Genomic DNA, 27,424 nt, shown 5'->3' on the forward strand with positions numbered 1-27,424 from the left:
GTACTACCCATGAATAATGTGCATTCTTATATTTCCTTAAAAAATTTGGTCAAAACAGTGTGCATTATACATGGCAAAATAGGGTACGTGAAATTTATTGGTGATAGATTAGGGAGTAGGAGAAAGCAAAGTGGGGAAATCTCTGGGATTTGATAAAAAGTAAATCCAATAGATATACTTTACATTTGAGGGTATAGGATAGTTAAAAGTCAACAATTAACACAATAACAGTGAGGGGACTTATGGTCTCTGGTGGTTATGCTTTCAGGAGGTGGGGTCAGGGGAAATGACTTTGATATTCCAAAAGCATGTTATCTTATTTGCAAAATGATGGCAGTCTCAATTAGGGTGAAGATTGACCTTAGTTGGGGAAAAATATGGCCCTAGGACTTGGCTACTCTCCATGGCTCACTTTTAGTTAGGAAATTTTACGATCAGACCATCCTGTGTGGTTACTTTAGGTCTGAATTTGTTAAGGCCACCATGCAGGCCTCCCCTGAGCTTGACGGGTTCAGTACATGGCCCCCATTTTCCTCCACAGGCTTCACCTCACACAGAATTCTTTCTTTCCTGCTTCATCCTCCCCACCATCCCAATCCGTCCCTCCCTCTTGTCCTGAATCTTTGCTCCTTTTTTAAGCCGTCAGAACCCAGTCCTTTGTCTCCATCCTATTCTTTTCACAATGAGCCATGAGGTGTGTCCTTTTCTACTTGTATGCATCCCCACAAATTCGATGTAATTTTTAAAAATCCCCAATACTTAAAAGTGCCTGGCACCTAAACACATTATCTGAAAATAAACTGTTAAAAATCCTTCCCAATTCCCTTATCTCTGGAATTCCCTACTTGACTGTTTCCACCCCCAACCAGCAACACGGGGTCTAAAAACAAAGCACTTTCAGGTATCGAGCTGCCGGCACTTTGCAGCGGGAGCCTAGGGCCCCCTCTGACCTCTGGAGATCGGGGCCGGGACTCCAGCCGCAGCCGGTACGGCTGGCGCCGCTCTGGCCCCACGGTTTCCCGCTAGAAGCTGCTAGCGCCGGGAGTCCCGGGATGGGTCCCGTGGAAGACAGGCCTCCGGGGAGCCGGGGCAACTGGAAGACTAGGGCGCCACCCGGCCCTGCACACACCGGAGAGGGTTCCACGGGGCCGACGGCAGCAGCAGAGTGGCTGACGGCCGCCACGAAGCGACTGCCACGTCAAGGTAACTTCACAAAACGCGGCCGCGGACGGGTGACGCAGGCCGGGCGGCCCGGCGGGGTTGGGCCCACGGCCAATCGGGGAGGTTGACCTCCAGCCCAGGCGCCTGCTACAGCGACGCCCCCGCCGGCGCCGGCGCCCGCACCCGCCCGGCCCACAGGGAGGCGGGGACAGCGGAGAAGGCGGTGCCATCGCGGAGCCTGCGCCTCGCCCCGGCTCTCAGCACCCCGCCCGCAGTCCTGCCCGTGGCGGGGCGGTGTCTGCGGAAGCTCCCTGGGTCTGGCCCAGTCGGCTGGAGCCGCGCAGAGATCCGGGCACCCGCGGCGCGGAGTGGAGGCCGGAGCCCGGCCAGCGACCAGCCATGGAGACCCGCTACAACCTGAAGAGTCCGGGTGAGCAGGGCTGGGGGCGGTGGGCAGCGCTGGCAGGATGGACCGGAATGAACCAGGACTGCCGGGCTGGCACTGCAGTCCCCTCGCGTCCGCCGCCACTCGCGGCGCCGGTCCGGATGCGGAGCTGTACGCGAGACCGCCGGCCGCCAGAGTGGTGCAGGCCACGGGTGCGGCAGGACGGCCGGGTGCGCACCGGCTGCCAGGCGTGGGGACTGCCAGCGACCTGCGGCACCCGGACTCTTCTCCTCCCCTCTTCTTCGTCTGGAGGAGCTGGGTTATGAACTCATCCCTAAGAACAGGTGTAAAGATGATGCCGGTGTCTAACAGTAACAGCCCTTGTTGGACTGCTTCCCGAACAGTCCTCTTCTCCATCGCTGCCGCCAGACTTTTATTAACTGTTTGACTCACTCGCATGTGAGGATTTAGCTTAAATATCCTATTTGCAGCATATGGGGCTAATAGAATTACAGACAAAGGAAATGTTCAGTACTTAACTGGTTAAAGAGCTAATTAAGAAAACTAGTTCTGAGTCCTGTACTTTAGTGCTAACCATGATTTTTTTTTGCCCCACTACCATGATTCGTATCTATTCATAGATTTCTTTTCCAGTTTTTAATGGCCCTACTTAATTTACAGAAGTAGCCCAAACAATCCCAGTCTCAAAGTCTTCTCTGGTGCATTATGAAGATGTAAGAAAAGCAGTCACCTCTCTTAGATTAAGGCAAGCTTGAAATGAATCATAAATGGTATTTATTCTATCTGTACCGTGATAAATTTGTCAGGAGGGAGAAACTCCACAGTTCCGCTCTAAATGATAGTCCTGAGATATCAGTTTGACCAACACTTACTGCTTCTTATTTTATTTCTTCTTCCAAAAAAGCAGCTTCTCAGTAGCAGTCAGCAATGTTAACATTCTTATGGAAACAGTTGACATTGTGAATCTTTGATTTGATCTGTTGCCTACTGTACCTACTGGGACTGAACCCTCAGCCTAGGCATGTGCCTAGGCCAGGAATCAACCTGCAGCTATTCGGTTATGGAACGATGCTCCAATGAACTGAGCCACACTGACCAGGGCTGATTCTTTTTTTGACCTCCAGAAAAGTCCAAGGATATTTATTAAACAGAGCTCTGTTAACTTCAGTCTTGTCAGGCTAAGAAATGTTCTTAGGTGACCAAGTATGTAGAAAGTCATACCATTTGGGGGCAGGGCATAGACTCCTTTAAAAATCTAGTGAAGGCTGTGAGCTCTCCAAGAAATAATTTATACAATTCAGCTTCAGTGGGGTCATGATTTCCTTCCTCCAACCCATCTCTTGAGAATGTCAGGGCCAGGGGCAGATCAAAGAGAAAGAGGGAAAGGAAAGCTTAATTTTAAGTTTAGATGCTTAAATTATTCAAATTGTAGTAGATTTATTTAAAACTGGGGTAAAAATGTATGGTGACTTCCTGTTCACACATTACCAAGTTCTTTAGGACACCTGAAGTACTTAGTGAAATGCCCACTAAGGGCATTTAGAGATAAATGCCCCTTTCACTTAGAGATAGTGAAAATATGAGTATGATTTGGAATGGAGGTTGTTATCAGAAGAGATCAGTCAATTTTATAGATCATCATGCCTAAGATTATGACAAGCATTTAACATTCTCCAGAAATTTGTGTATTTTTGCATGACCTTTTGCCAGCACTCTGAGCTTTGGCCGACATGCTTGTAGCTATGTAATAAGTCGCTTCCTCTTTTTGGTTGCATTTCCTCAACAGTGATGTTACTCTTCTAAACTGAATGTCTTATTTTAAAAAGATTTTATTTTTTTTTATTTTTAGAGAGAGGGGAAGAGAGGGAGAAAGAGAGGGAGAGAAACATCACTGTGTGGTGGCCTCTCACATGGCTCCACTAGGGACCTGACCTGCAACCTAGGCATGTGCCCTGACAGGGATGACCCTTTGCTTTGCAGTCCCAGCGCTCAAACCACTGAGCCACTCCAACCAGGGCCCAAACCGAATTAAAAATTTTTTTTCTTTTGGGGTTCATTGAGAAGGTGAATTAAATGAGGTGTGGGGCTGGCTGAAACTGCTAGGAGGTATAGTTGAAAGTACTTCCTTCCTTTGCTTTATTCTTAGTCCTATGATATTTTTAGAGTACTGTATATGAGAGGAAGTTGTTAAAAACACTGCATGATGTAAGAGATATAATCCTTTTTCTCTCTATTTCACTTATCTTAGAAGTATGGATGGGACAATAAAGTTAAGAAAATACAGGTTAAGGGCCAGTGTGCTAGCATGTGGATAGTACATTTGTTCATTTTATAGGTGGGAGAACGTATTTCTTTATGATTTTTCTGGAATGGACTTGTGGTTGTGGGCACAGCTCTGTGTGGTACCACCTCATAAGCCCTCTGACTAGCCTATCAATAGTTGCCTCTGGGTCATGTTCCCTGATTCTTTTTTGGGTCTGCTCTGCCCAAGGTAGTAGGGTCTCAGTACAAAGTAAGGAGACCTGTGTAAAAAGAATCTCCTGTAGCGGCTTCCCTCAGAAGGGACTGATGGGCATGTTTAGCAGGTGATTGGCATATGTATCAGAGACTGGTACAAAGGTACCCACCATCTCCATCCAAAACCTCCAGATTGCAGGAGTTATCTATCCTGTCTACTTGCCCTTGATGTCAGCTGTACCTTCATACTAATTATTATCAAGCTTTTTAAAAAAATTTTATTTATTTATCTTTAGAGGGGGATGGAAGGAGAGAAATATCAATGTATGGTTGCCTCCCGTGAGTCCCCTGCTGGGACCTGGCCTGCAACCCAGGCATGTGCTCTGAGTGGGAATCGAACTGTGATCATGTGGTTCACAGGCCCGCGCTCAATCCACTGAGCTACACTAGCCAGGGCCATTCTCAAGCTTTAATGTACGATGCAGATCCTTCTCCTAGGCTGTAGATACACAGAACTTAATGGTGATTTAATAAATTCACTCAGATTTCCCATAGACCGAAAAAATATCTTCAAGGCGTAATACCAAAATTAACAGTGTTCTTTCCCCCTGCAAACTTGCATCTCTCCTTAAGAGTTTTTGCTAGGGGTTGACAGCACCCAGGCACCCCTGGGAGTCGTCTTTTATCTCATGATCTACTCCTTTACTCCATCCTTTACCCTAAAATTATCTCACACAGGCACATGCATTTGAGCATGGGTGCCAATATACCAGGCACACATATCTCACCAGACACTGTACCACCAGATAAATTAAAGCAAAACAAAATACTGTGTTGTACCATGTATAATGCATTCCCATGTATAATGAACACCCATAGTTTTTGGCCCAAACTTTCAGAAAAAACTTTCATTTTAATTTTTAAATTTAATATTTATTTATTTATTTATATTGAGATACTTTATATTTATATTTATATTTATATTTTTGAATTATAAAGGAATTTTAGCATTTTTGAACATATTGTACAAGAAATTTTATATAACAAGTAATTACAAAACACAAGAACAGATACAAGGTACAAAAATTTTACAAAGAATTAAAAACATTTCTATAGATACAGAATTAGTACTACCCACATATAATGCACATCCTTATTTTCCCTCAAAAATTTGGGCAAAAGAGTACATGTTATGTATGGCAAAATACTGTAAAACCTGATTAGATCAGTTTTCAAATTGAGAAGTTTTCAATAGCTTTCTGATAGCTGTGGATAAAGTTCAGAGTAAATTGTTTTGCTTGGCCTATGGGGCTGCTGATGATTTGATCTTCGCTCTTCTCACCAGCCTTATCTCGTAGCACTCCTGTGCTCTGTCGAGTGTTCACTATCCATCTCTTTTGCCTGAGTGTCCCCAGATGGAACAGCTATTCTCACCCTTTGTCCTTGTTGGAGCCTCTGCTTGGAATGTCTTCCCTTTAATTCATTTGAAACTCCTATTAATTCTTCAGGCTTCTTTGAGTGTTGCCCAACCCCTGTAGGCAGACTAAGGTGGTCTTTGTATTTGTATACACTCGGTCATTGTGTTGTGATTGTTTTCATGTCCTGCTGTGAGCTTTTAGAAGGCAAGAAGCAGGTTTTGGTCATTCTGTATCCATTGCTCAGATGTTCATTCTTTCTTTTTCTAGAAAAGATTTTATTTATTTACTTTTAGAGGGGAAGGGAAGGAGAAAGAGAGGGAGAGAAACATCAGATGTGTGACAGATACAGCGATCTATTGCCTCTCACACACCCCCACTGGGGACCTGGCCCACAACCCAGGCGTATGCCCTGACTGGGAATCAAACCTGGGACCTTTGGATTCATAGGCTGTTGCTCAATCCACTGAGCCACACCAGCCAGGGCCAGACATTTATTCTTTAAGTATTTATTGAATGGATACCTTTGCAAGTATTTCTGGGCAGAAACATTAGTTCTTAAACATTTGCCTTCATGTGGGAACAGGAAGAGTCAGTTGGGGAGCATGACATTGTGTTCACATCCTCAGTACACCTGCCTCTTTTGTATTTTACCGTGCTTTGGAGATGGATGGTATCAACATAGCTGCTTTCTGAAAGAAATAGATGCATGAGAGTGACCTGCAAAAGATCCCTCCTTCCTTGGCTGGTGTGGTTTAGTTGGTTAGGCATTGTCTCACAAACAAAACGTCACTGGTTCTATTCCTAATCAGGGCACATGCCTGGGTTGCATCCCCAGTTGGGGGCATGTGAGAGGCAACTGCTCAGTGTTGTCTCTCTCACAGCAATGATTCTCTCCCTCTCTTTTTTCCTTCCTCTCTCTCTAAAATTAATAAAAGAAAATAAATAAATAAAAAGCATCCCATCAGCTGTAGCTTTGTCTCCAAACCCCCAAATTAGCCCAATGACCTAGCCTGGGTATGTGCAGAACATTAGGGCCTAGGCCGGCAGAGCCTAGAGCTTGGATCTAGAGTGATCATGTGTCCCCCGTGAAAACGAAAACCAGAGCAGGCACGGAGGTGCTCTCCACCGATTTTCCCTGCCCGGGAACATCTTATCTCACCAAGACAGAGAATTCCAGTGAATAATCTTGCAAAGAGATAAGGGAGGAGCTGATGGGGGGAGTTTTCTCTCTAGTCATGTGGTACCAAGAGGCAGAGTATTGAGAGTGGCAGGCTACGCATTAGCCCTGGTTGCCAATAAGTTCTTCGAATCTTGACTATTCCATAGCATGGGTATTTCTCCTTGGGAGCCAGGGACCCAAGGGAGCCCTGCCTTGGGCTCCCACGCATGTGCCCTGACTGGGAATTGAACCCATGACCTTTCAGTTCTCAGGCTGGCACTCAATCCACTGAGCCACACCAGCCAGGGTTATATCTATATCTAATATTATTAATTTAAGACAATAATATTTTTATAGGCTCCAAACTAGGGGTTTTCAATCTTTGTTCTGTGGGCCCCTTTGGTAGAACAGGTGGAGGGAATGTGAATAGCTTGAAGGCCCTTCCTTGTCCTGGCTTCAGCCAAAACAGCTTTCTGCTACCTGTTCTACATACTGAGGTTCTCATTAAGCTTTTCTTTGAATCGTGGATTTTATCTTGTCAAATAAGTTTGAAAAACATTGCCTTTAATGAGATCCTTGGAGAGATTTGTTGGGGGAAGATAATAAAAGTTAATCCAATTAATATTTGAGTGCTGGCTATGTGCTAAGTCTTGAAGCGACTGCAGTGAAGTAGATTGTTTAGCAGGTGTTAAGTAATTAGAAGTGGAATGAACTTTTTATAAAAGATAGACACAGCGTTATGGGGGCTTATAGTAAGGGCACTTAACCTAGTGTCCAGGGCAGTGGCTTCCAAACCTGACTGAGCATTAGAGCAGCTGGGAGAGCATTCCTGGTCTCCACTCCCCTCCCAGAGCTCCTCGGGGTTTGTTTCAGTCCAGATGGGACTCTCCAGTCACTCCTCTGAGGATGGACAGGAAAGGTGTCGGGGACACTTTCCTGAGGAAGTTACTTGAAGATTTAGTGGGAGCCAGTCTAGATGATGCAGTGGGGGAGGGGGTGGGAATGGCACTGCACGCTCGGGGACCAGTACGTGTGAAGGTCTGGCACAGAGAGAAGTGGAGGGTCTAGAACTTGCTGGAAGAATGTTCTATACTGTAGAACATACATAGTATCTATAACACATGTTTGTAATATAGCATTTATCATGCTCTTTTGTGTTTACTCTCTCCTCCTCCTCAAGTTTGTAAGCTCCTTGATAACAGAAACTATTTTATTTTGGTTGTAGATATAGCATCTAGTATAAGCTTAGTAATAAATATTTGATGATCAAGTGAACAAAGTCTCTGCCTACAGGGGCCTAGTTTAGAAAAGAATATTAATTATTATGGAATGGGATAATGACTTAAGAACTTCTTTTTTAACCTTAGGAACCCTTGATTAAAATGGAATTTTGTGCAAAAGTCCTGATACATACTGAATTGTGATACCTTGTGGGAGTTGCTTCTTAGTTAACCTCCCCTGATAACTTTCCGCCTCATGCCTCCACACATTTTACTTTTCTTGTTTCCTCTACCTATTCATACCCACCTGCTTAATTCCTATTGTCTTTCTTTCTGATATCAGTACCTGACCTCTTTTCTCTAATGTCTGTTGTGCACTTAGGTGCCCACGAGGTGCATGCCTCTTACAGCACCAAAGCAGAGTTTCCTGGAGTCTTGGGTACCGGTCTTTTTTTATGGGTTTGCTGTCCTACACCAGTATCCTGACATTTTTTAGCACCTGAAGGTTTAGGTAGGAGGGGCTGCAATCAAAGGATTGACATTTGAGAGCCAGTAGGGATGAAAAGAGGGCACAGATACAGTGATTTATCATGGAAGTAAAAAGCTGTGCCATTAACTGAAAGAGCTAAGAGGGAAGAGCGATAAGTAAGTAAATAGGTGTGAAACAGCCTTAGGGTGCTAGTTGGCAAGAGTGGGCCAGTGGGCTTACTAGGGAAATAGAGAAACTTAGGGTGGCATTGTGTTCCACTGGAGGGTGTTGCTAATAACTCTGTAATGGCATCAGTGTGCCTGCCTCTGTGACTCTTACCCCCTTCAGTCATGCTCAGCTGTTTGTATATAGACACCAAGGAAGAAGATGGTTGGGTTGGGTCAGCTGGAATTGAATTTTATTAGGGGAGTATGGAAGAGGAGACCCTAAGGCCAAGAGTATAGATAAAGAGGGAAGTGAATATAAGGACAGGTGGGGTTGAAGGGAGTTGTGGGGTCAGTAGATCAGGGGTTTTACTTAAGCTGAAGAATCATTTCAAAAAGGAAATCAGCCCTGGCTGGTGTGGCTTAGTGGATTGAGTGCCGGTCTGTGAACAGAAAGGTCTCAGGTAGAATTCCCAGTGGGGGGTGTGTGTGCAAGAGGCAACCGATCATGTGTCTCTCACACATCAGTGTTTCACTTCCTCTCTTTCTTCCTCCCTTCCCCTCTCTTTGAAAATAAATAAATCAAATCTTTAAAAATTTTTATTTTAGAAAAGGAAATCAATTAGGGTTATGGAGTTGCATGACTTCCAGAGACAGTCCCGCTAAGTTAATGTAAGATACTGAGTGGGAAGTCCCAAGAGGTTGAAAATACAGGGGGGTTTACTGTTTATTAGTGTGAGTTCAAAAGGGCACATTTTTGTTAATATAGATGTTTTGACATGGTAGAGTTGTATTGTCTGTGATGGAATTTCAACTCTGTCATTTATTTGTGTGACCTTGGGTGAATTTCTTTGTCTAGAAAATGGGGATTTTTAAAATCTCATAGCTTTGTTTTGAGGGTTGTATGAGTTGATGTTTGAGTGCTACTACTCAAACATCAGGAAGTATATATAAGAACTTATTAAATAGAAATAGTGTCTTTATGCCCTGGCTGATGTGGCTCAGTGGATTGATTGCTGGCTGCGAACCAAAGGGTCGCTGGTTCGATTCCCAGTCAGGGCACATGCCTGGATTGCAGGCCAGGTGTCCAGTGGGGGGCACGTGAGAGGCAACCACACATTGATGTTTCTTTCCATCTTTTTCTCCCTCCCTTCCTATTTCTGTAAAAATAAATGAATAAATAAATCTCTTAAAAATGGCGTCTTTATAAGACTTACCTATATGTTTAATTGAATATATAACTCTTCTCATTTCTAGCTACCATTTCCTCTCCCCCTCCGATGACTATTATCCCATAATTAAACCTTCACTAGGTTGAACCAGTACTCTATACATGTTTTGTTAAAGTAGAAACTTTTTCATTAGGTTTGTAAACTTGTGCTAATCACTTGGTAAAGTATATTTTAAATGTCTCTATCTTATGAATTCTATTTTAGCTGTTAAACGTTTAATGAAAGAAGCAGCAGAACTGAAAGATCCAACAGATCATTACCATGCGCAGCCTTTAGAGGTTAGTTTGTGTGTCCATCGTCTACATACGGATTGTAATGTTTTACACAAATTCCTTAAAATTGTTTTTTCATTGCTTTGAGTCATTGCACATGTGTTTGATGTGGTTTATTAATACATTTTACTCCCAATATTTCCTGAGTATTTAATTAGCCATTCGGAATCAGACATTTTAGAAGAAGCTGATTTCTGGTCTCTATAAAATGGGTCTCAGAGACTAAATTGGTTTTAGGCCTTGAAAATGAAGGGGAGAGGGGAAGTGGAGAGAACCCAGTACTTTTTTACTGTCTGGAAGACCTAGTTCCTTGAGGGATCTCTCCAGTAGCCTGGGCTTTTTCTGTCTTCAGTCTTCTCCCCTGTGAAAGGAGGGTATTTACAAGTGTTCAGTCTGGTTTCCAAATAAAATGTGATAATGTATGCACAAGTATTTTGCAAACTGTAACTGTAAGATGGTGTTCCTAGCATATGTATTAATATCACTGGCCACTCACAAATAAGCTCATAGGTGTCTGTGAAGGAGAATTTTTAAAGACTGTTAAAATAATCCACATTTCAATTAATTATTTGATTATACAGTTGGCCCTTGAACAATACAGGGGTTGGGTCCCCAAATCCTACACAGTTGAAAATCCATGTATAACTTGGCTCCCCCAAAACTTAACCACTAGTGTAGCCTAATGTTGACTGGAAGCCTTACTGATAGTATAGACAGTCAATTAACACGTAATTTTCATGTTCTGTGTATTAGGTACTGTATTCCTATGATAAAATAAGAAATGGTATGAAGGAAATCATAAGGAAAATACATATATGGTGATGTATATATTTATTGGAAAATATTTAAATATAAGTGGACCCGTGCAATTCAAACCCATGTTATTCAAGGATTGACTGTATAATAATTATCACAAACTAGAATTGAAGGACTAATTTTTAGCATAATTAAATTTATAATCGTATTTATGAATATGTAACAAGGCTCAGACATTTTTCAGTGCATTTGTTTAGAAAAGACCCAGCACTTATTGGATGTGAAAACTGGATTAAAGAGCTTTGATTAGTAATTTTTATACTTGAGACATTTTGTGCATTAGAAACTGTTCTAAGAATAGTATAAAGCACTTTTTCTCACCCAATTATGTTTCTAATGGTCATTAATAAAACGATCCCGCTTTTAATGTTACTGTCTCCCTGTCGGTCGTTGGTTTTGTTCAGGATAACCTATTTGAATGGCACTTCACAGTGAGAGGGCCTCCAGATTCCGATTTTGACGGAGGAGTTTATCACGGACGGATAGTGCTCCCACCAGAGTACCCCATGAAGCCACCAAGCATCATTCTTCTGACGGTAAGGGTTCTTGGCGTTTTGCTGGGAGTATTCATGGTGGCTTTAGAACACGGTCCATAAGAAATAAAGTGGAACATTATTATTATTTTGCTTTTGGGAGTCAGGCCTTGGTACTATAATTCCCTCCCCCCCAAAAATTTATAGGAATTATCGATGCTAATTAATGTATAATTAGCATAGTGTGGTTATTAGAATTCAATGAATCAGTGCATGCAAAGGGCTAGGCAATGCCTGGCCCATTGGAAGTGCTCAGTAAAGGGTAGTTAAAGGTGTGGTACCTCTTAATCAGATCATCTTCTTTAACCTCTCACTTTTCTTACACGCTGTTCCTTAGTCTCCTTATTTTTATGTGTGTAGCTTTTAGAAGTGACACAGAGTCCTCAATAAATGTTTGTTATATTATTATTATTTATGCCTTAGGATTTCTATCCACATTCACATATTTTATCTCCATGTGAAGGAAAAATATTAATCCAGTTTTCTCTTTCCTGGGATGTGTTCCATCAGTAAATTCCTCTCTTTTTTATTTTAAAGATTTTATTTATTTATTTTTAGAGAGAGGGGAAGGGAGGGAGAAAGAGAGGGAGAGAAACATCAGTGTGTGGTTGCTTCTAGTACACCCCCAGCTGGGGACCTGGCCCGCAACGCAGGTATGCACCCTGCCTGGGAATGGAACTGGCTACCCTTTGGTTTGCAGGCCAGCACTCAATCCACTGAGCCACACCAGCAAGGGCAATAAATTCCTCTCTTAATTGTTGAGCTTTCCTTCCCTCATTTCCTTTTATTTACAAGTCCCCCCAATCTTGAATAAAGCAAAAGCAAACATGAAAACCTTTCTTTATCTCCGCTTACCACTTGATGTTATTGTCTTTTTTTTATCTTTGAAAGCTTCAAGGCACATTTACTCTAGTGTAGCCTGCTGTGGTCCAGTTTCCACACATACTCACTACACTAATCTCGAAGATTAGTTTGAAAAATCCACTGCCTTTTTCAGTCTTTATCCTGTTCCATCTAAATTAAACATCTGACACTTCACGGCGTAGCAAATAATGAGACAGGAGGTGTTCATTAACAAGTGCCAAATTAATGCTGCTTTTCACCTACCTTTAGTGTAATGGGAAAAGCATTAGTTTTGGAGCCAGTGGACCTGGCTTCTGACCAGTGCTATTTCTATTATACCACAGGCAGGTTACATAATCTCTTTGAAATGTATTTTTTCTTCATCAAAAGGTTGTGTATGGTAAATGTAATCACACTTTATAAAGTTCCTTTCATACAGAAGCTGCCTAACAAATCTTAATTGACATTTAGAATCGTTAGTGTGGGCCGTAGGGCTGGAGCAGTGTCTTGGACAGGCCCTGCTGGGTCAGGAGCCACTTTCCTTTGCTAGGTTGTGGGGAGAGCCGAGTGGTCGAGGGAGAGGGGCTGATGCGTGGGGAGACTGGGAGGGGTGGTTAGAGCAGCAGCCATTCACCAACAAGTGCAGAACTATTTCGGGAGTTAACCAACGGAATGGTCATACTTGGCATGGTGGCTGAGAACCAACCTGTCCTCCTGGTTTTCATTGTTTGTTCTTTCTGGCTCGCTTCCTCACTTTTGAAAATTTTCCAACCTTTATTCAACAAATGTTTATTAAATACGCATCGTTTGCCCTATAGGTACAGCAGAAAATAAATCAAATTCTCTGTGTGTACAAAGCACGTATTCTGACTTCATTCCTATTCTTGCTTCTTCCCCTAAATGTGGGTATTCTACAAGTTTAGATTTCAGATGTTTTTTCTTATTTTTGTGAAATGGCTCCAGTGGTTACCTCTGTGAAGTCAGGTGTAAAATATGTATATCTTCTTCTGATATCACCATGTGCGTATTTCTCTTGCAGCTGGACGTCATCAGTAGCTCTTCTACCATGAAATTAGATTCATGTCCAAAGCTGAAATCATTATCTCTGTTCTTCCTCCATTGTGTTCCTTCCTTATGAAATTATACCATCCTTCTGAAAATCACTCCCACCCTCGGAGCCTTCCTCGCCGTTATTTAGTTAGGTGGTACGATGTCCTTAGGTTTTACCCTAATCTTTTTTTAGACTGTTCACCGAGCCTCGCACCATAGGCACAGAGGCGGCCACCAGAATATCTCTATATTTCAATTATTTAGATCTCAGCTATATAATCCAGTTTCCAAAAGGTGCTTCAACCTGTAAAAACAGCTTGTATTATTCATTCAGAATCCAAATATTTGTGCAGTTCTATTAAGAGGACAAAAATCTGTATTCCCTTAAAGATTACATTCTTTTAAAATTATCTTAAACATTATTTATATGTAAAATATATTTATGCTAATAAAATGTAAAACATGAAACACTTCCATAACTTTTAAATGCCTTATTTATTCCTAAGGCTAATGGACGATTTGAAGTAGGCAAGAAAATCTGTTTGAGCATCTCAGGACATCACCCTGAAACTTGGCAGCCTTCATGGAGTAGTGAGTACTAATTTAAAGTGAATATATCTTGCACAACTTTAGTCAACTCATGATGATAAAATATAATACCTTCTTGAGGTTGAAGCTGTTTTCAATAAGTAATTTGATATTATTGAATGAATAATAAAGATACTTTTCCTTGTCTGGATTTTGGCCACCGTTTTACTCCAACCGTCCTACCTGTACCTCTTCGGGGAAAGCCTGAGTCTTTTTTCTCTGCCCAGAGTAAACCCAGTTCCTTTTACAGAGCACTTTAGATTGATGTTTACTTTCTGTTTCAGTAAGAACCGCGTTATTAGCCATCATTGGGTTTATGCCAACAAAAGGAGAGGGAGCCATAGGTTCTCTAGATTACACACCTGAGGAAAGAAGAGCACTTGCCAAAAAGTAAGTTTTGTGTTTTTTTCTTTTAAGACCTAAATATTATTCTGGAAAATGGCTGCTTAGTTTTGCTATTTTAGAAATTCAGTTGTACCAGTTTACTCAGGGTTGAACAGAGTCTAAAGAATTTATTTCATGCTATCTGGTTTTAGAAAGTAATTAATAATATCAATCTACAATGGGACCCTGGCCAGGTAGCTCAGTNTGTTTACTTTCTGTTTCAGTAAGAACCGCGTTATTAGCCATCATTGGGTTTATGCCAACAAAAGGAGAGGGAGCCATAGGTTCTCTAGATTACACACCTGAGGAAAGAAGAGCACTTGCCAAAAAGTAAGTTTTGTGTTTTTTTCTTTTAAGACCTAAATATTATTCTGGAAAATGGCTGTTTAGTTTTGCTATTTTAGAAATTCAGTTGTACCAGTTTACTCAGGGTTGAACAGAGTCTAAAGAATTTATTTTATGCTATCTGGTTTTAGAAAGTAATTAATAATATCAGTCTACAATGGGACCCTGGCCAGGTAGCTCAGTTGATTAGAGTGTCGTCCTGATAGGCCAACGTTGCAGGTTCAATCCCTGGTGAGGATACATCCAAGAATCAACCAATGAATGCACAAAGTGGAACAACAAATTGATGTTTGTTTCCCTGTCTCTTTCCCCGCTTCCCCTCCCTCCCTCTCTAAAATCAATTAAAAAAAAACACTACAGTGGGAGGTATCTTCTAGAAAATAGTACAGGTCACTTGTCTCCATGTGGACATTATTATGGATGGAAAAGAACTAGAGCCATTATTAATGTAGCTTTCCACAAGATTAAAAACTTGAGGTCAGGGAGGGAATCCACTTATCTACCTTTGTATCTGTAGTATCTGGCTCACAGCAAGTGCTCAATGAATGGTCTGGAATAAAGAAAATTTTATTGAGCTGTGGTTTCCTAGTGGTGTTGCCTTCTCAGTTTCTTTCAGGTGCATTCTGTCCTTATGACCCAGATTAGTCATTAGATTTAGAGTGTTCTCTCCTTGGAGTAGTGCTGAAACTAATTCTCGATTTTGATAATTTTCCTGTTCTGGATTCTGCTCCTACCACTCTTCACACATATCCTATGAATTAAATTATACAGGGGTGGACAAAACTAGGTTCACAGCTGTGAGTACATGAAACAGTTTATTCTTATATTATTTTCCATATGAGCAACTAAGCCTACTTTTGCCCACCTCTGTAGCTTCTCTTACCCTGGCACAGTCCTGAATAGGCCCTTCCCAGGTGTTTGTTAAATCAAGGAGATTTTAGTGTCTGGAATATTTGGTAGACTCTCTGGTTTCATCAATCATTTTTCTTTTAAATCTATTCTCAAGTTCTGGGATATACCTTACTTACAAGTACTATTCACAAATTATAATATGTACTTTGAATACATGGCATTTGTTTTACTTGCTTTTCTCTGTTGGCTTTCTGTTTTGATATTTTTATCCAGTTAATTTCATATACAAGGTAAAAAGAAAAAATTTGGTTTTTTATTCTAGACTTGTCAATGTGTATATTCTAGTTTTCATTAGAGGCTTTTTAAAAACCTGATTTTGGCCCTGGGTGGTGTGGCTCAGTGGCTTGAGCACTGGCTTGCAAACCAAAGGGTTGCTGGTTGGATTCCCAGTCAGGGCACATGCCTGGATTGTAGGCCAGGTCCTCAGTAGGGGACACAAGAGAGGCAACCACAGATTGAGATTTCTAAAAATACATAAATAAAATCTTAAAAAAAATAAAAACTTGACTTTGCATTTGACCATGGTAAGCTACTATTTTTGTGGATAAACTAATATACTCAAAATAAACATTCTCCTTTAAGTTTTATCTGACTAACATTTTATGGCAGATAATTTGGTAAAACTGATTCTCACAAGGCTTTGAATAATGATGCTGCTTCTGATGAAACAAAAAAATTAATACTAAATTAGTACTACTTTGACATATACTTTGTTTACATGAAGCTACTTCATAAATTTAAGTAGTATGTTCTTCAAGACCTAAGGCTTTTATTATGTTGGACTAGATGTACAATAAAATAATTTTTAAAGGAAGTTTGGCAGTGTAACAGTATATATTTTTACATATTGTGTGCATTTACTTCCAGTCACACAGACCCTCAGCGTGCTCTGTGAGCTGTGGGGCACTTGGCTGTATCTGGAACACAGAGGGGAAAAATGAAAAGCATAGAAAAACAAATAAATCTGAGGAAAGTCTAGTTAACAAGTTATCTTGTTAACCTGTTATATCTATTAAGTAGATACCTTGAGTGTCTCCTTAAGATAATCAGTGATAAATTTCAGAATCAGGATTTTTCTATGAGTTTTTCTGTATTTCAGGTTGTACTGCCATTTAGATTTGTACTGCTATTGGGATTTGTGACTTTTTCCCCCCTGGAAATATCTGTAAATTCTATATTTAGTGGACTTCTTTACTGTTTAAATATGTTTTTGTTAGAAAAAATTTGAGTTTCTAGTGGACTTTTCACAGGCTTAACATGGGCTTGTTATGTGTGATATTGAGGACAGTGTAATTAGACCTTTTACTGTATTTTGCTGTGTATAATACACACCTTTTTGCCCAAATTATTGAGGTTAAAGTAAGGATCTGCATTATATAAAGGCTTTTAATTCTTTTATTTATGCCTCTGTGTTAAAAGTGTAACTCTGGCAATAATGATATCTCTATGCAAAGTAATACCCTGGAATATGATAATTGGTTTTATTTCTAAATATAAATAACATTTTGAATTAAAAAATTAAAAAGAAAGATTTTTTTTCCTGAAAGTTTGGACTAAAAACATGGGTGTGCATTATACACGAGAGCACATTGTACACAGGAGCACACTATACACAGGAGCACATTATACACAGGAGCACACTATACACGGGAGCACACTATACACGGGAGCACACTATACACGGGAGCACATACATGGGAGCACACTATACACAGGAGCACATTATACATGGGAGCACACTATACACAGGAGCACATTATACACGGGAGCACATTGTACACAGGGGCACACTATACACAGGAGCACATTATACACAGGAGCACATTATACACGGGAGCACATTGTACACGGGAGCACACTATACACAGGAACACATTATACATGAGAGCACACGATACACGGGAGCACATTATACACAGCAAAGTGCAGTATATCTTTTGTCATGTAAATCTAAAGCTGATTTTTCTTTACGTAGTATATTGGGAAAATAATGAAATCATAGACCAAATTTTTAAAAAAATGATGTCTCCTGTGCTTTGTTTTTAATTTAAAGATTTTATTTATTTATTTTTGGAGAGAGTGGAAGGGAGGGAGAAAGGGAGAAAGGGAGAGAAATATCAGTGTGCAAGAGAGAGATCTATTGGTTGGCTCTTGTAGGCCCCCAACTGGGGACCTCGCCCAGGCACGTGCCCTGACTGCAGGCTGGCACTCAGTCTATTGATCCACACCAGCCAGGGTTTGGGTTTTGTTTTTGTTTTTTAGGATTTATCAAATTTTAGTGTTAGATTTTTTAGAAAGATTTTAATTATTTATTTTTAGAAAGAGGGGGAGGGAGGGAGAAAGAAAGGGAGAGAAATAAAGAGAAACAGGTCCCCAACTGGAGCCTGGACCTGCGACCCAGGCAAGTCTGCACCTGCGACCCAGGCAAGTGATCTTGTGCTTTGCAGGAAGATGCCCAGCCAACTGAACCACACCAGCCAGGGCTGAAGTTAGACTTTTAAAAATACTGAGATATAATTGACATAAATTTTTTTGTACCAACATAACTTGTGTGTGTGTCTCAGAACTATAATTGTCTAATTTACATGTAAATGTTTTTTTTAATTTAAAACATTCATTATTTGAGTGTCTTGCATTAATATTCATGTATTTGATTTGTTCTCATTAAAAAATTATTTTCTACCAGATCACAAGATTTCTGTTGTGAGGGATGTGGCTGCACCATGAAGGACGTCCTGTTGCCTTTAAAATCTGGAAGTGATTCAAGCAAGGCTGACCAGGAAGCCAAGGAGTTGGCTAGACAAATCAGTTTTAAGGTAGTCTAAATTGATAAATAGATTCAAATCGTGAAGCCCTTTTTATTTATTTATTTATTAAAAGATTTTTTTTTTTTAAATTTATTTTTAGAGGGGAGAGAGGATGGAGAAAGAGAGGGTGAGAAACATGAGTGTGTGTTTGCCTCTCATGCGCCCCCTCCTGGGGACCTGGCCTGCAACACAGGCATGTGCCCTGACTGGGAATTGAATCCACGACCCTTTGGTTCGCAGGCCCACAGCATTCAATCCACTCAGCCAAACCAGCCAGGGCTGAAACCCTTTTATTTTCTTTCAGAAGTAAAATAATATTATCCTATTGCAATAAGGTTTTTACAAATAGTTTTTTAATTACAAAACTAATAATATACATTCACAAAGGCATTATATAGCATAGTAGTTTAGAGCTTGGACTCTGGTATACAATGCTAGGGTTCAAATCCCAGCTTTGCTATTTATTAGAAGTAGGGCATCAGACATATTACTTAACCACTTGGTTCCTTTTTCTTACCTGTAAATAATAACATTACTTATCTTATGGGATTCTTACGAGGATTAAGAGAGTTAATACTGACATGTATTGTATTTAGAACTGTCCCTGGTGCTTAATAAGCTTTAGCTATTATTATAGAAGATATAGATAAGCAGTAAGAAAATAACAATCATATAATCCCAGCATCAAGAAACAACTACTGTTATTATTTTGGCATAGCTCCCTTAAGTCCTTTTTTTCCTGCATATATTTTACCCAAACATATAAATATTTCTATAATTTAATTAGTTTCATAAAAAAATGTCAGCCTGAATTAAGCAACATATTATCTCCTCCTGCTTTTCTACCTCTCTGTATCCTGTCTGTCCTTCCAAGGTCCAGTTCCTGGGAGAAATTATTCCTTTGAAAGAGGAGGTGCTTAATAAATGTTGGTTATTTTATTCCTTCTGAAGATTCCTGTTGTATGTAAAATTGCTTTTCTGAAAATCTTAAGGCCTGATATGTTTTATATTCAGAATTTCAGATTTTAGAAAATATCAAGTGCACACTGTACATTAATAATCACTACGGGATCTGGGGCAGGTCTCCAGATTCACATTCACTAATATTTTATCAGCAAACCTGGGGATATCTGCACTAATGTGGAATAAAGACTGTTACTAGCCTCACATGTCAGACTTTGCCTGAAAATTACAGAAACTTTAGGTTTCAGAGATTTTTGGAATTGTAGATTGTGAGCCATGGGTGTTACAACATTCTGTCCCTAGCTGAGTAACGTCTCCTTGAGAACAGGTTGTCCATGTGCCTTTCTGTAATACCTCATACAGTGTTGGACATGTGGGTGCTCAGCATGTAACTGATTGATGTTCATGTTAAAGCGCAATTACAGTAAATCTAAGAAAGGGAATGTAGTAGGCGTGGGGTTATTCTGTATGTTTCTTCCTGTGACACTGCTCTTGGGTATTATCTTTTTTATAGGCAGAAGTCAATTCACCTGGAAGGACTATTGCTGAGTCAGACTTAAACCACCCTTTTTCACTAAATAATTTGCAAGACAGTGTACCTACGACATTCCAGGGTGCTGCAGCCAGTACATCGGTATGGTTCTTATCTTTTACGGGGACGCGTATCTACGTCATTATTATTTGCAGTAGTAGGAGGAGATCCCTAGAGGAAATATCTGGTTTTCCTACCAGTTGGAGTTTAGCCCAACTCTCCCTCTCATGAATTACTATATTTTCTTGAGAAAGTTATTCACACTTTCTGTGGGGTTTTTTTTATTGTTAAATGGGGCTAGACTAAATAATTTTTAGCTCCTGTTGTCCCTTTGGAACTCTCTGTGTATTTCTCAGAAAAGTTAGCTTCAATATATGCTACAGTTAGAATAAAACAAAATACACGTACATTAACCACTTTCTAAAAAGACAGTCTGTCTTTGGCAGGTCTGTTAAAGCTGCATGAGACTTAATAGAGGACTGGAGAAAAAGATTTGCCTTAGACCTGCTCTGTCCAGTATAGTAGCTACTAGCCAGTGTGGCTATCTAAATTTATATTTAAATTATTCTGAACTCAATTAAAAATTCAGTTTCTCAGTCACACTGGCCACATTTTGGGTAATTCATAGCCATGTGTGGCTAACAGCTGCCATATTGAACAGCACAGATCTCAAACATTATCCTCATTGCACAGAGTTGTACTGGACAGTGCTGCCTTGTGCATGGTTAAGTGTCCAATGAGTAGTTACTGAGTGAAAGGTTGAATGAATGCTGTGGCTATTGTTCACTGTGTCCTGATGGATCTATTGTCTAATTACTGGGGGGAGGCAGCCAGGCCATGAGAGAGACTGATAAGAAAATGTGACTGAAGCCCTGGCTGGTGTAGCTCAGTGGATTGAGCACGGGCCTGTGAACCAGACAATCATGGTTCGATTCCCAATCAGGGCACATTCCTGGGTTGCAGGCCAGTTCCAGGCAGGGGTCAGTTCCCAGTAGGGGATGCACAAGAAGCAACCATAGCCCTGGCTGGTATAGCTCAGTGGATTGAGCACAGGCCTGCGAACCAGAGGATCGCTGTGCGGTTCCCAGTCAGGGCACATGCCTGGGTTGCAGGCCGGTTCCCTGCAGGCCAACTCCCAGCAGGGGACGCACCAAAGGCAACCATACATTGATGTTTCTCTCCCTCTCTCCTTTCCCCATCTAAAAATAAATAAATAAATAAAAATCTTTTAAAAAAAACCCCAAAACATGACACCCTTGGTGAATTCTCTTTAAAAAAAAAACAACAAAAAAAAACAAGAAGCAACCATACATTGATGTTTCTCTTCCTCTCTCCTTCCCTTCCCCTCTAAAGATAAATGAATAAAATATTTATAAAAAAAAAGAAAATGTGACTGAATTGTTGCTAAAAAATTAAGATTGTGGGGGAGAACATTGACTTTATATGAGAGATGAACTATCTTTTGGGGTCTTTTTGGTAACAGGTTATTTGTCAGACTAACCAAATTCCCCCCCTCACCTCAATTTACAGAGGTTTTAAAGGGTCAGGAAATCAGAGTAGAAGCTGGGCAAATGCAGGTTTGCCCTTTACTCAGGAATAACTTACTGTAAAATGGGACTAAATGGGGTTGAGGGGCTCTCTGATGTTCAGAGAGTGAGGACGGCCGGGAGGTGGATTGGAGAGAGCAGGCGAGGGGGTGCTCGGAGGAAATTCTTGGAGGGCTGCAGGTGGCGTGTTAAATTGTTTTTACATGATCTACGTGTAACTTTATGCATTGAGAGGAACATAATGAATTCATTTTAGGGTGTTTTAAGTTTTCACCTTTAAAATTTGAATTGCCTTTTATTTTATAAATAGTTTTTTAGAAATAAAAACATCCCATTACAGAGGAAAGTGATAATCTCTTTTTCTCCTATAAGGATAATCTCCTAATATTTGTGATGTGTGTAGATCTGTCTTTAGTTTATTTTCAGTCTGTGTCAAGTTTCCCTGTTGCATATTCTAGTTACACTTACTCCAAATGCAGTTGATTTTATAATTAATTATTGTCTGTCTCACTTTCCAGAATGTAAGTTCCTTTAGGATCAGGGTTATGTCCCCAGTGCCTGGTATAGTGTCTTGTATATAGTAGGTGGTCAATATATATTTGTTGATTGAATGAATGAATCTTAGGATTAGCACTTTTTTAAAAAAAGTAGTACAGGTAAAGAAATCAAGACATTTTAAGTAAATTAGATAGCATAGGCAATAGTGTTGTTATTGTAGTAGTATTTTTCATTTTGACTTTTAAAGTACATAAAACTTAGACTTATTTCCTAGATATTGTACCAATTCTGATTAAAATACTGGCAAACAATAAGTTGTCTACAATTGTGAGTTAAGCTTTTTTTTAAAAAGATTTTATTTATTTATCTTCAGAGGGGAAGGGAAGGCGAGAGGAAGAGAAATATCAATGTATGGTTGCCTCTCGTGAGTCCCCTGCTGGGAACACAACCCAGGCATGTGCCCCGACTGGGAATCGAACCGCGATCCTTTGGTTCGCAGGCCCGGGCTCAATCCACTGAGCTATGCCAGCCAGGGCAAGCTTTTAATTACATTTACATACAATCTCAGTGTAAGTCTGTAATCTGATCACTGTGGAGGTCACTGAGACCTGGTTTTGGAGAAGGTGGCTGCTTTGCATGCCAGTGCAAGTGTAAGTTCATGGAGATGTCCTGCATCGAGTCCCAGATAAGCTGCCATTTTAGCACTGAGGGGGTGAGAGATTGCCACCAGTCTAAATATAGCAGATAACAGCCTTAGGCCATCTGTTGCATCGATGCAGATTTTCAATCTATGTAGAAATGGGAAAAATACTGATTTAGTTTTATGTTCTTCCAGCCTGTCAGACTTTTTTCCCTTTTCCCAGGGATGTTTTGCATAAGCCATTCCATTTTGTATTAAAAAGTAAACACAAAACTTCCTCACAGATGATGATTATTCCAGATTATTATAGAAAAATTTATATGTAACTTATCTGTGACTGTGATTTTTAAAAATATTTAAATTAAATAAAATGCCACATTTGTCCTCCTTCCCAGAAATGTTTTACCTTAGTTAAGGAAACGGAAAGAAACTATTATGACTTAAGTCTTTTCTCTGTGACATGCCTTTGGACAAGCATAGGCAAACAACAAAGATTTAGAAGTCCTATCACTAATCTTTTTTAAACAAATATTTTTTAAATTTATTTTTAGAGAGAGATGACGGGAGGGAGGGGGAGAGAAAGAGAGAGAGAGAGAGAGAAAGAGAGAAACAGAAACAGAAACATTAGTTGGTTGCCTCTTGTGTGCCTCCAAGGACCTGGCCCGGAAACCAGGCATGTGCCCTGACCAGGAATCAAACTGGTCACCTTTGGGTTTGCATAACGATGCCCAATGCACTGAATTACACCAGTCAGGACCTACCAGCAAGCTTAAAGCATTTTGAAAATGCTAAAACCAACTTGATTCTCCATTTGGCAGTTCAATGTGAACTATAAAAATGTAGTCCAATTAGTCCTTCAACTCCAAATAAACTAAGTTTCTCAGGATCATTGCATAAACTTGGGTTGTTAGAGTTTTCCTTTGATGTGATTATTTTAAATAGGAGAAATTTTAGAATTTTATGATACTGCAGCACTTGGTTTTAGTCAGTAATATATTATCCAAAAGACACCAGAAATATGGAAACTAATTAAAGCAATATATCTATATAAATATTTCCATTAAGTACATGTATTGAACTAAAATATCATCTCAGTGATATTTAGGGATTGTTTCAATCCCTGTTTTAAGGGATTGTTGTTCTAACTACAATTAATCACACTAATAAAGGTCCAAAAAGCTGCCTTAGTAAACTCATGACTTTTTTGTAACTTGGATATGGTTAATTGTAATAATACTAATAACAATTAGCATTTAATTAGCAATTGTATATCCTAAGCACTTTATATCATTATCCTGTTTAATCTCACAATACTGAACTGGGTATTAGCCTCATTGTACAGATGTGGAAGCTGAGCCTGAGGTTGAATGAGTTTTAAGGGTCACGTGTATGAAGCGGCAAAGGCAGCCTAGTAATGAAAAGGCTCCCTGTTTTAGTCAGGTGTACGGGTGGGGTAATGTTCTCCCCTCAAACTAGTGGGAAAAACAGCATGTATAAAACACAAGCTTTACGCTGAGTCAGTCTCTTGTGCTGATTTCTGGATTGATAGGACCTTGTATTTTTTTTTAATTTTCCTTAAGAACCCCTTCTCCCTTTATCAGCCTTGAGTACTTTTGCTCTCTCAGATAGTTTTAGCTTGGCTGAGCAATTGAAAGAATGGGATAGTTCAAAGTGAATGCTTTATTGGCTGCTGTGACTCAGTTCAGCTCAGTGTTTAGTAAGTCACTGTGTGACACCTGTGTCAGTGTAACACTTCGTAAAACACTGCAGCTTTGTGCGTGTGCTCTCCTGGCAAGCAGATTGCTCCTGGGAGCCCTGGAGTATGGAAGTCCAAATTCATGCGACTCTAATGCAGTACCAGCACTAACATATTTTTAACTCAAAGTCAGGAGTTTATTTCTTCTGCTGTGTTATTGGTCCCTACATTTGAGTGCTCTCAAAGCGCAGTTTTAAGAAGTATGGATTATTTAAGCTTTTTAATGCTAAGATGAATGTCAGATTTGAAATGTCATTCCTTCTGCAGGTAAATGAGATGAGCAGTTTTTTCCTAATGGTTATAGCTGTTGGCAGCCCAAAGCCCATCCTCTTACCTTTCTAAAAAAAAGTATTTGAATTATATTATTGAATTCTTTTTTCTTCCAAATATTACATTTTTCCCTCTAATGAAATGTATTTAAAATGTTTTATATTTGCTGAGTAAAGTTACTCTGAATAAAATGTACATTTTTTTTACTTGAAAGAATGTATATTGCATTAATACAATCAGTATAAACTTAATCTTTCATTAAAAGAATTAAAGGCCATTGGGCTATTACAGGTAGAGTTAAGGTATCTATATAAATAAAGTGGAATTCCTAGTAGAGAGCACTGTTGTTTCTAAACTATAATTAAGACGTTGACTCACTTGGCACCACATTGCGGTTGTGCTTTGAAGGAGCATCACTGAGGGGCAGGGAGCAGTTGACATCCCGGGCTTTGTGGAGGCACCTCGGGTCTCCCACAGCCCCCTCCACGTTTTCCTCAGGACACACCTAAGGAGCTCTCGACGTCACGTGAAGTAACAGTTCAAACACATACTGAAGGTTCTTCCAGGCTTGCGTTCAGTTGAGTTGATGAGAATTATGAGGAAGGATAAGCCTAGTTTATCATCAGATTTTTACAACAGTGTTGCTGGGCAGAACATATGGTTTGAAGTTATTTCTTCTGCTCTTTGATCGTTGGCAGAAGCCTGTTGACATAATAAGAAAATATTGAAAGGAACGTGGTTCATGGGAGGCACACTGTTGAGAGTTGCCTTTTTTCGCCATTTAGGGTGGCAAAGTTTCAAGTAGAAAGTAGGGATCAAATGCTTCTCTCCTTGACTGTCCTGAAGGAGTGAGAGGCCCAGAGGCCCAGCCGGTTTTGTTGGAGTTGCAACTGAGGGAGAGTAGGAAGCCCTCTGTGGAGAATGTGGGCAGAACAGAGTAAGTCCTTGTCTGTCTTCTTTCTGGTGAACTCCTCCTCCACCTGGTGAGTGCTCAGAGTAGGCTGTGTTGCTGTCTTACTCAGGGTGTTGTTAGTCTGAACAATGAGGTCATTCGTGGTAGTTTGGCCCTCAGTTGTATTTAGTGCTCTGAGATTCTTGTACTTTTGAATAGATAATAGGTATATGTATAAGTTTTCTTTGCCAGTTTCAAACAGAATTTCTTTAAATTTCCTAGTATGAAGTCCAGAACCCCTCGGGAACATCTCTTGAACAGCCTGTCCAACCTGTAACTAAGAATACCTCCATGAGTCCTCGGCAGCGCAGGGCCCAGCAGCAGAGTCAGAGAAGGCCGTCTGCTTCACCAGACGTAATCCAGGGCCAGCAGCCTAGAGACAACCACACTGATCATGGTGGATCTGCCGTGTTGATCATCATCTTGACCTTGGCATTGGCAGCTCTTATATTCCGACGAATATATCTGGCCAATGAGTACGTATTTGACTTTGAGTTATAATACTGGTTTCTGTCTTAAGAGCTGTGACTCAACTGCTTCATTAAACATTCTGCATTGGGTATAATCTAAGAATTGTTTACAAAAAATTATTTTGTATTACCCTTCATTCCTTTTTTGATCCTTATAAATTCAATATAAATGTAGCTAGATATTCAGACTGTGTCCTGCTCAGTTGTAGGGACTGGAAGTCAAGTCCTTCGTCTCACTATATGGCCTGCTTTATAGGGAAATAATTTGTTATTTCTCTTATCTCAGCTTCTTTTTATGTAAATTTGTGATAGTTTTCTGTATAACCCTTTGAAATTTTTGGATAAAAGATAGTGTTTTAAGTTCCATCAAGTATTAGTAGTTACTCAATATCGTTTATTGAGTACTCTGTTTCTACTTGTGTAGGATGATTGAGGGATGAGAGCTGAAAGGGCAAAGTAAAAGCCCTCCAATAGCTTACTTACAAGGTCATTCATACTGGGATCACCCATTCTGTGACAAACTTTGTGTCCTGAACATTTTTCAATGAAAGTTACTATGTCAGTCAAACATTGATGAGGAAATGCAATTGTGTCTTTGTTATTGGGTATTACTTGAAGAGGGAATAATGCTTTGTAACCACTTTGATGTACTTTATCCCAGTCTCCCCAGCGAGCACATCAGGTTGAAAAAGAAAGCAACCCTCCATAGATCTGTTTTAAGGAAGGATCCAAGCCAGAAATCACTTAATTTTACCCCAGAAGTTAAGTAGGAGTATCTTAAGATTTGAATTGTATGGTCTGCTTTGAATTGTATATCTTTTGAGATGTATATATGCCTACCTTTGTAATCACTATAAATTTAATTATTCTGAAATATGCATCATGTTGAACTATTTCATGAACCATATTAATAGAAAAGCTCAGGGCCCAAGCAACAGTGATAGAGATAAGAAAAAATTTACTTGGGATTGTCCACCCAATCGAAGCCCAGGAAATAATTTTTAGTGTAAAATCAGTACATACCATAGTGCAAGCCCCACGTCCTCTGGTAGGTAATTTCACCATCATAATGCTGAGTGAGAACATATAATCATTGCCTTCAGCATGTTCAGTGGCAACATGGGAGGCACTCTTTGAGAGTGTTGTTAGTGCAGATTTAATTTTTATATGAACACAGGCATTCCCCAGCTTCCAGATAGGTTATGCTATTAAAGTACATTTGTAAGTTAATTTTTTTACACATTATTGTAAATGGTTTTTAGGCTCTAGACCAGTCCACAAAAGTTAGTCCATAATGTGTCTTGAATATTTGGGGGATGGTATCCATAAAGTCCTTATGTATTTTTAACTAACTGAAATTATGGACAGACTAGACGTAAAGCGATTTAAAGGCCTGTGCAGTGTGCACTCCTGCAGGGGACCTGGGTGCTGGTGGCTGCCAGACGCAGTTCCCCAGCCCAGAGCCGCTTTCTTTTGCATCTGAAATAACAGCACACTGTATGCTACGGTATAATACATCGTTGTCTTAAACTTTAATAAATGAGCATTTTAAAAGTGTTT

The 27,424-nt window shown here is 40.2% G+C and overlaps 1 protein-coding gene across 3 annotated transcripts; it reads left to right on the forward strand.

Moving 5' to 3' along the window:
* The first annotated feature begins 1,400 nt into the window (after positions 1–1,400).
* Positions 1,401–27,420, forward strand: UBE2J1 (ubiquitin conjugating enzyme E2 J1). Of its 3 annotated transcripts, none has more exons than XM_037039273.1 (8): positions 1,401–1,591; positions 9,891–9,964; positions 11,179–11,310; positions 13,707–13,791; positions 14,073–14,178; positions 18,116–18,245; positions 19,714–19,833; positions 25,617–27,420. In XM_037039273.1, the coding sequence occupies exons 1-8, from the start codon at positions 1,561–1,563 to the stop codon at positions 25,893–25,895; spliced, it is 957 nt and encodes a 318-aa protein (XP_036895168.1). In that variant the 5' UTR covers positions 1,401–1,560; the 3' UTR covers positions 25,896–27,420. The 3 variants fall into 3 exon arrangements, with proteins under 3 accessions (XP_036895168.1, XP_036895167.1, XP_036895166.1); XM_037039271.1 differs by lacking the exon at positions 1,401–1,591 and adding an exon at positions 2,221–2,312; XM_037039272.1 differs by lacking the exon at positions 19,714–19,833 and having other exon boundaries at positions 1,468–1,591.
* Positions 27,421–27,424: the final 4 nt, after the last annotated feature.

Source organism: Sturnira hondurensis, unplaced genomic scaffold (assembly GCF_014824575.4).
Source record: "Sturnira hondurensis isolate 20B ecotype Veracruz unplaced genomic scaffold, ASM1482457v3 Scaffold0025370, whole genome shotgun sequence".
Taxonomy (NCBI): domain Eukaryota; kingdom Metazoa; phylum Chordata; class Mammalia; order Chiroptera; family Phyllostomidae; genus Sturnira; species Sturnira hondurensis.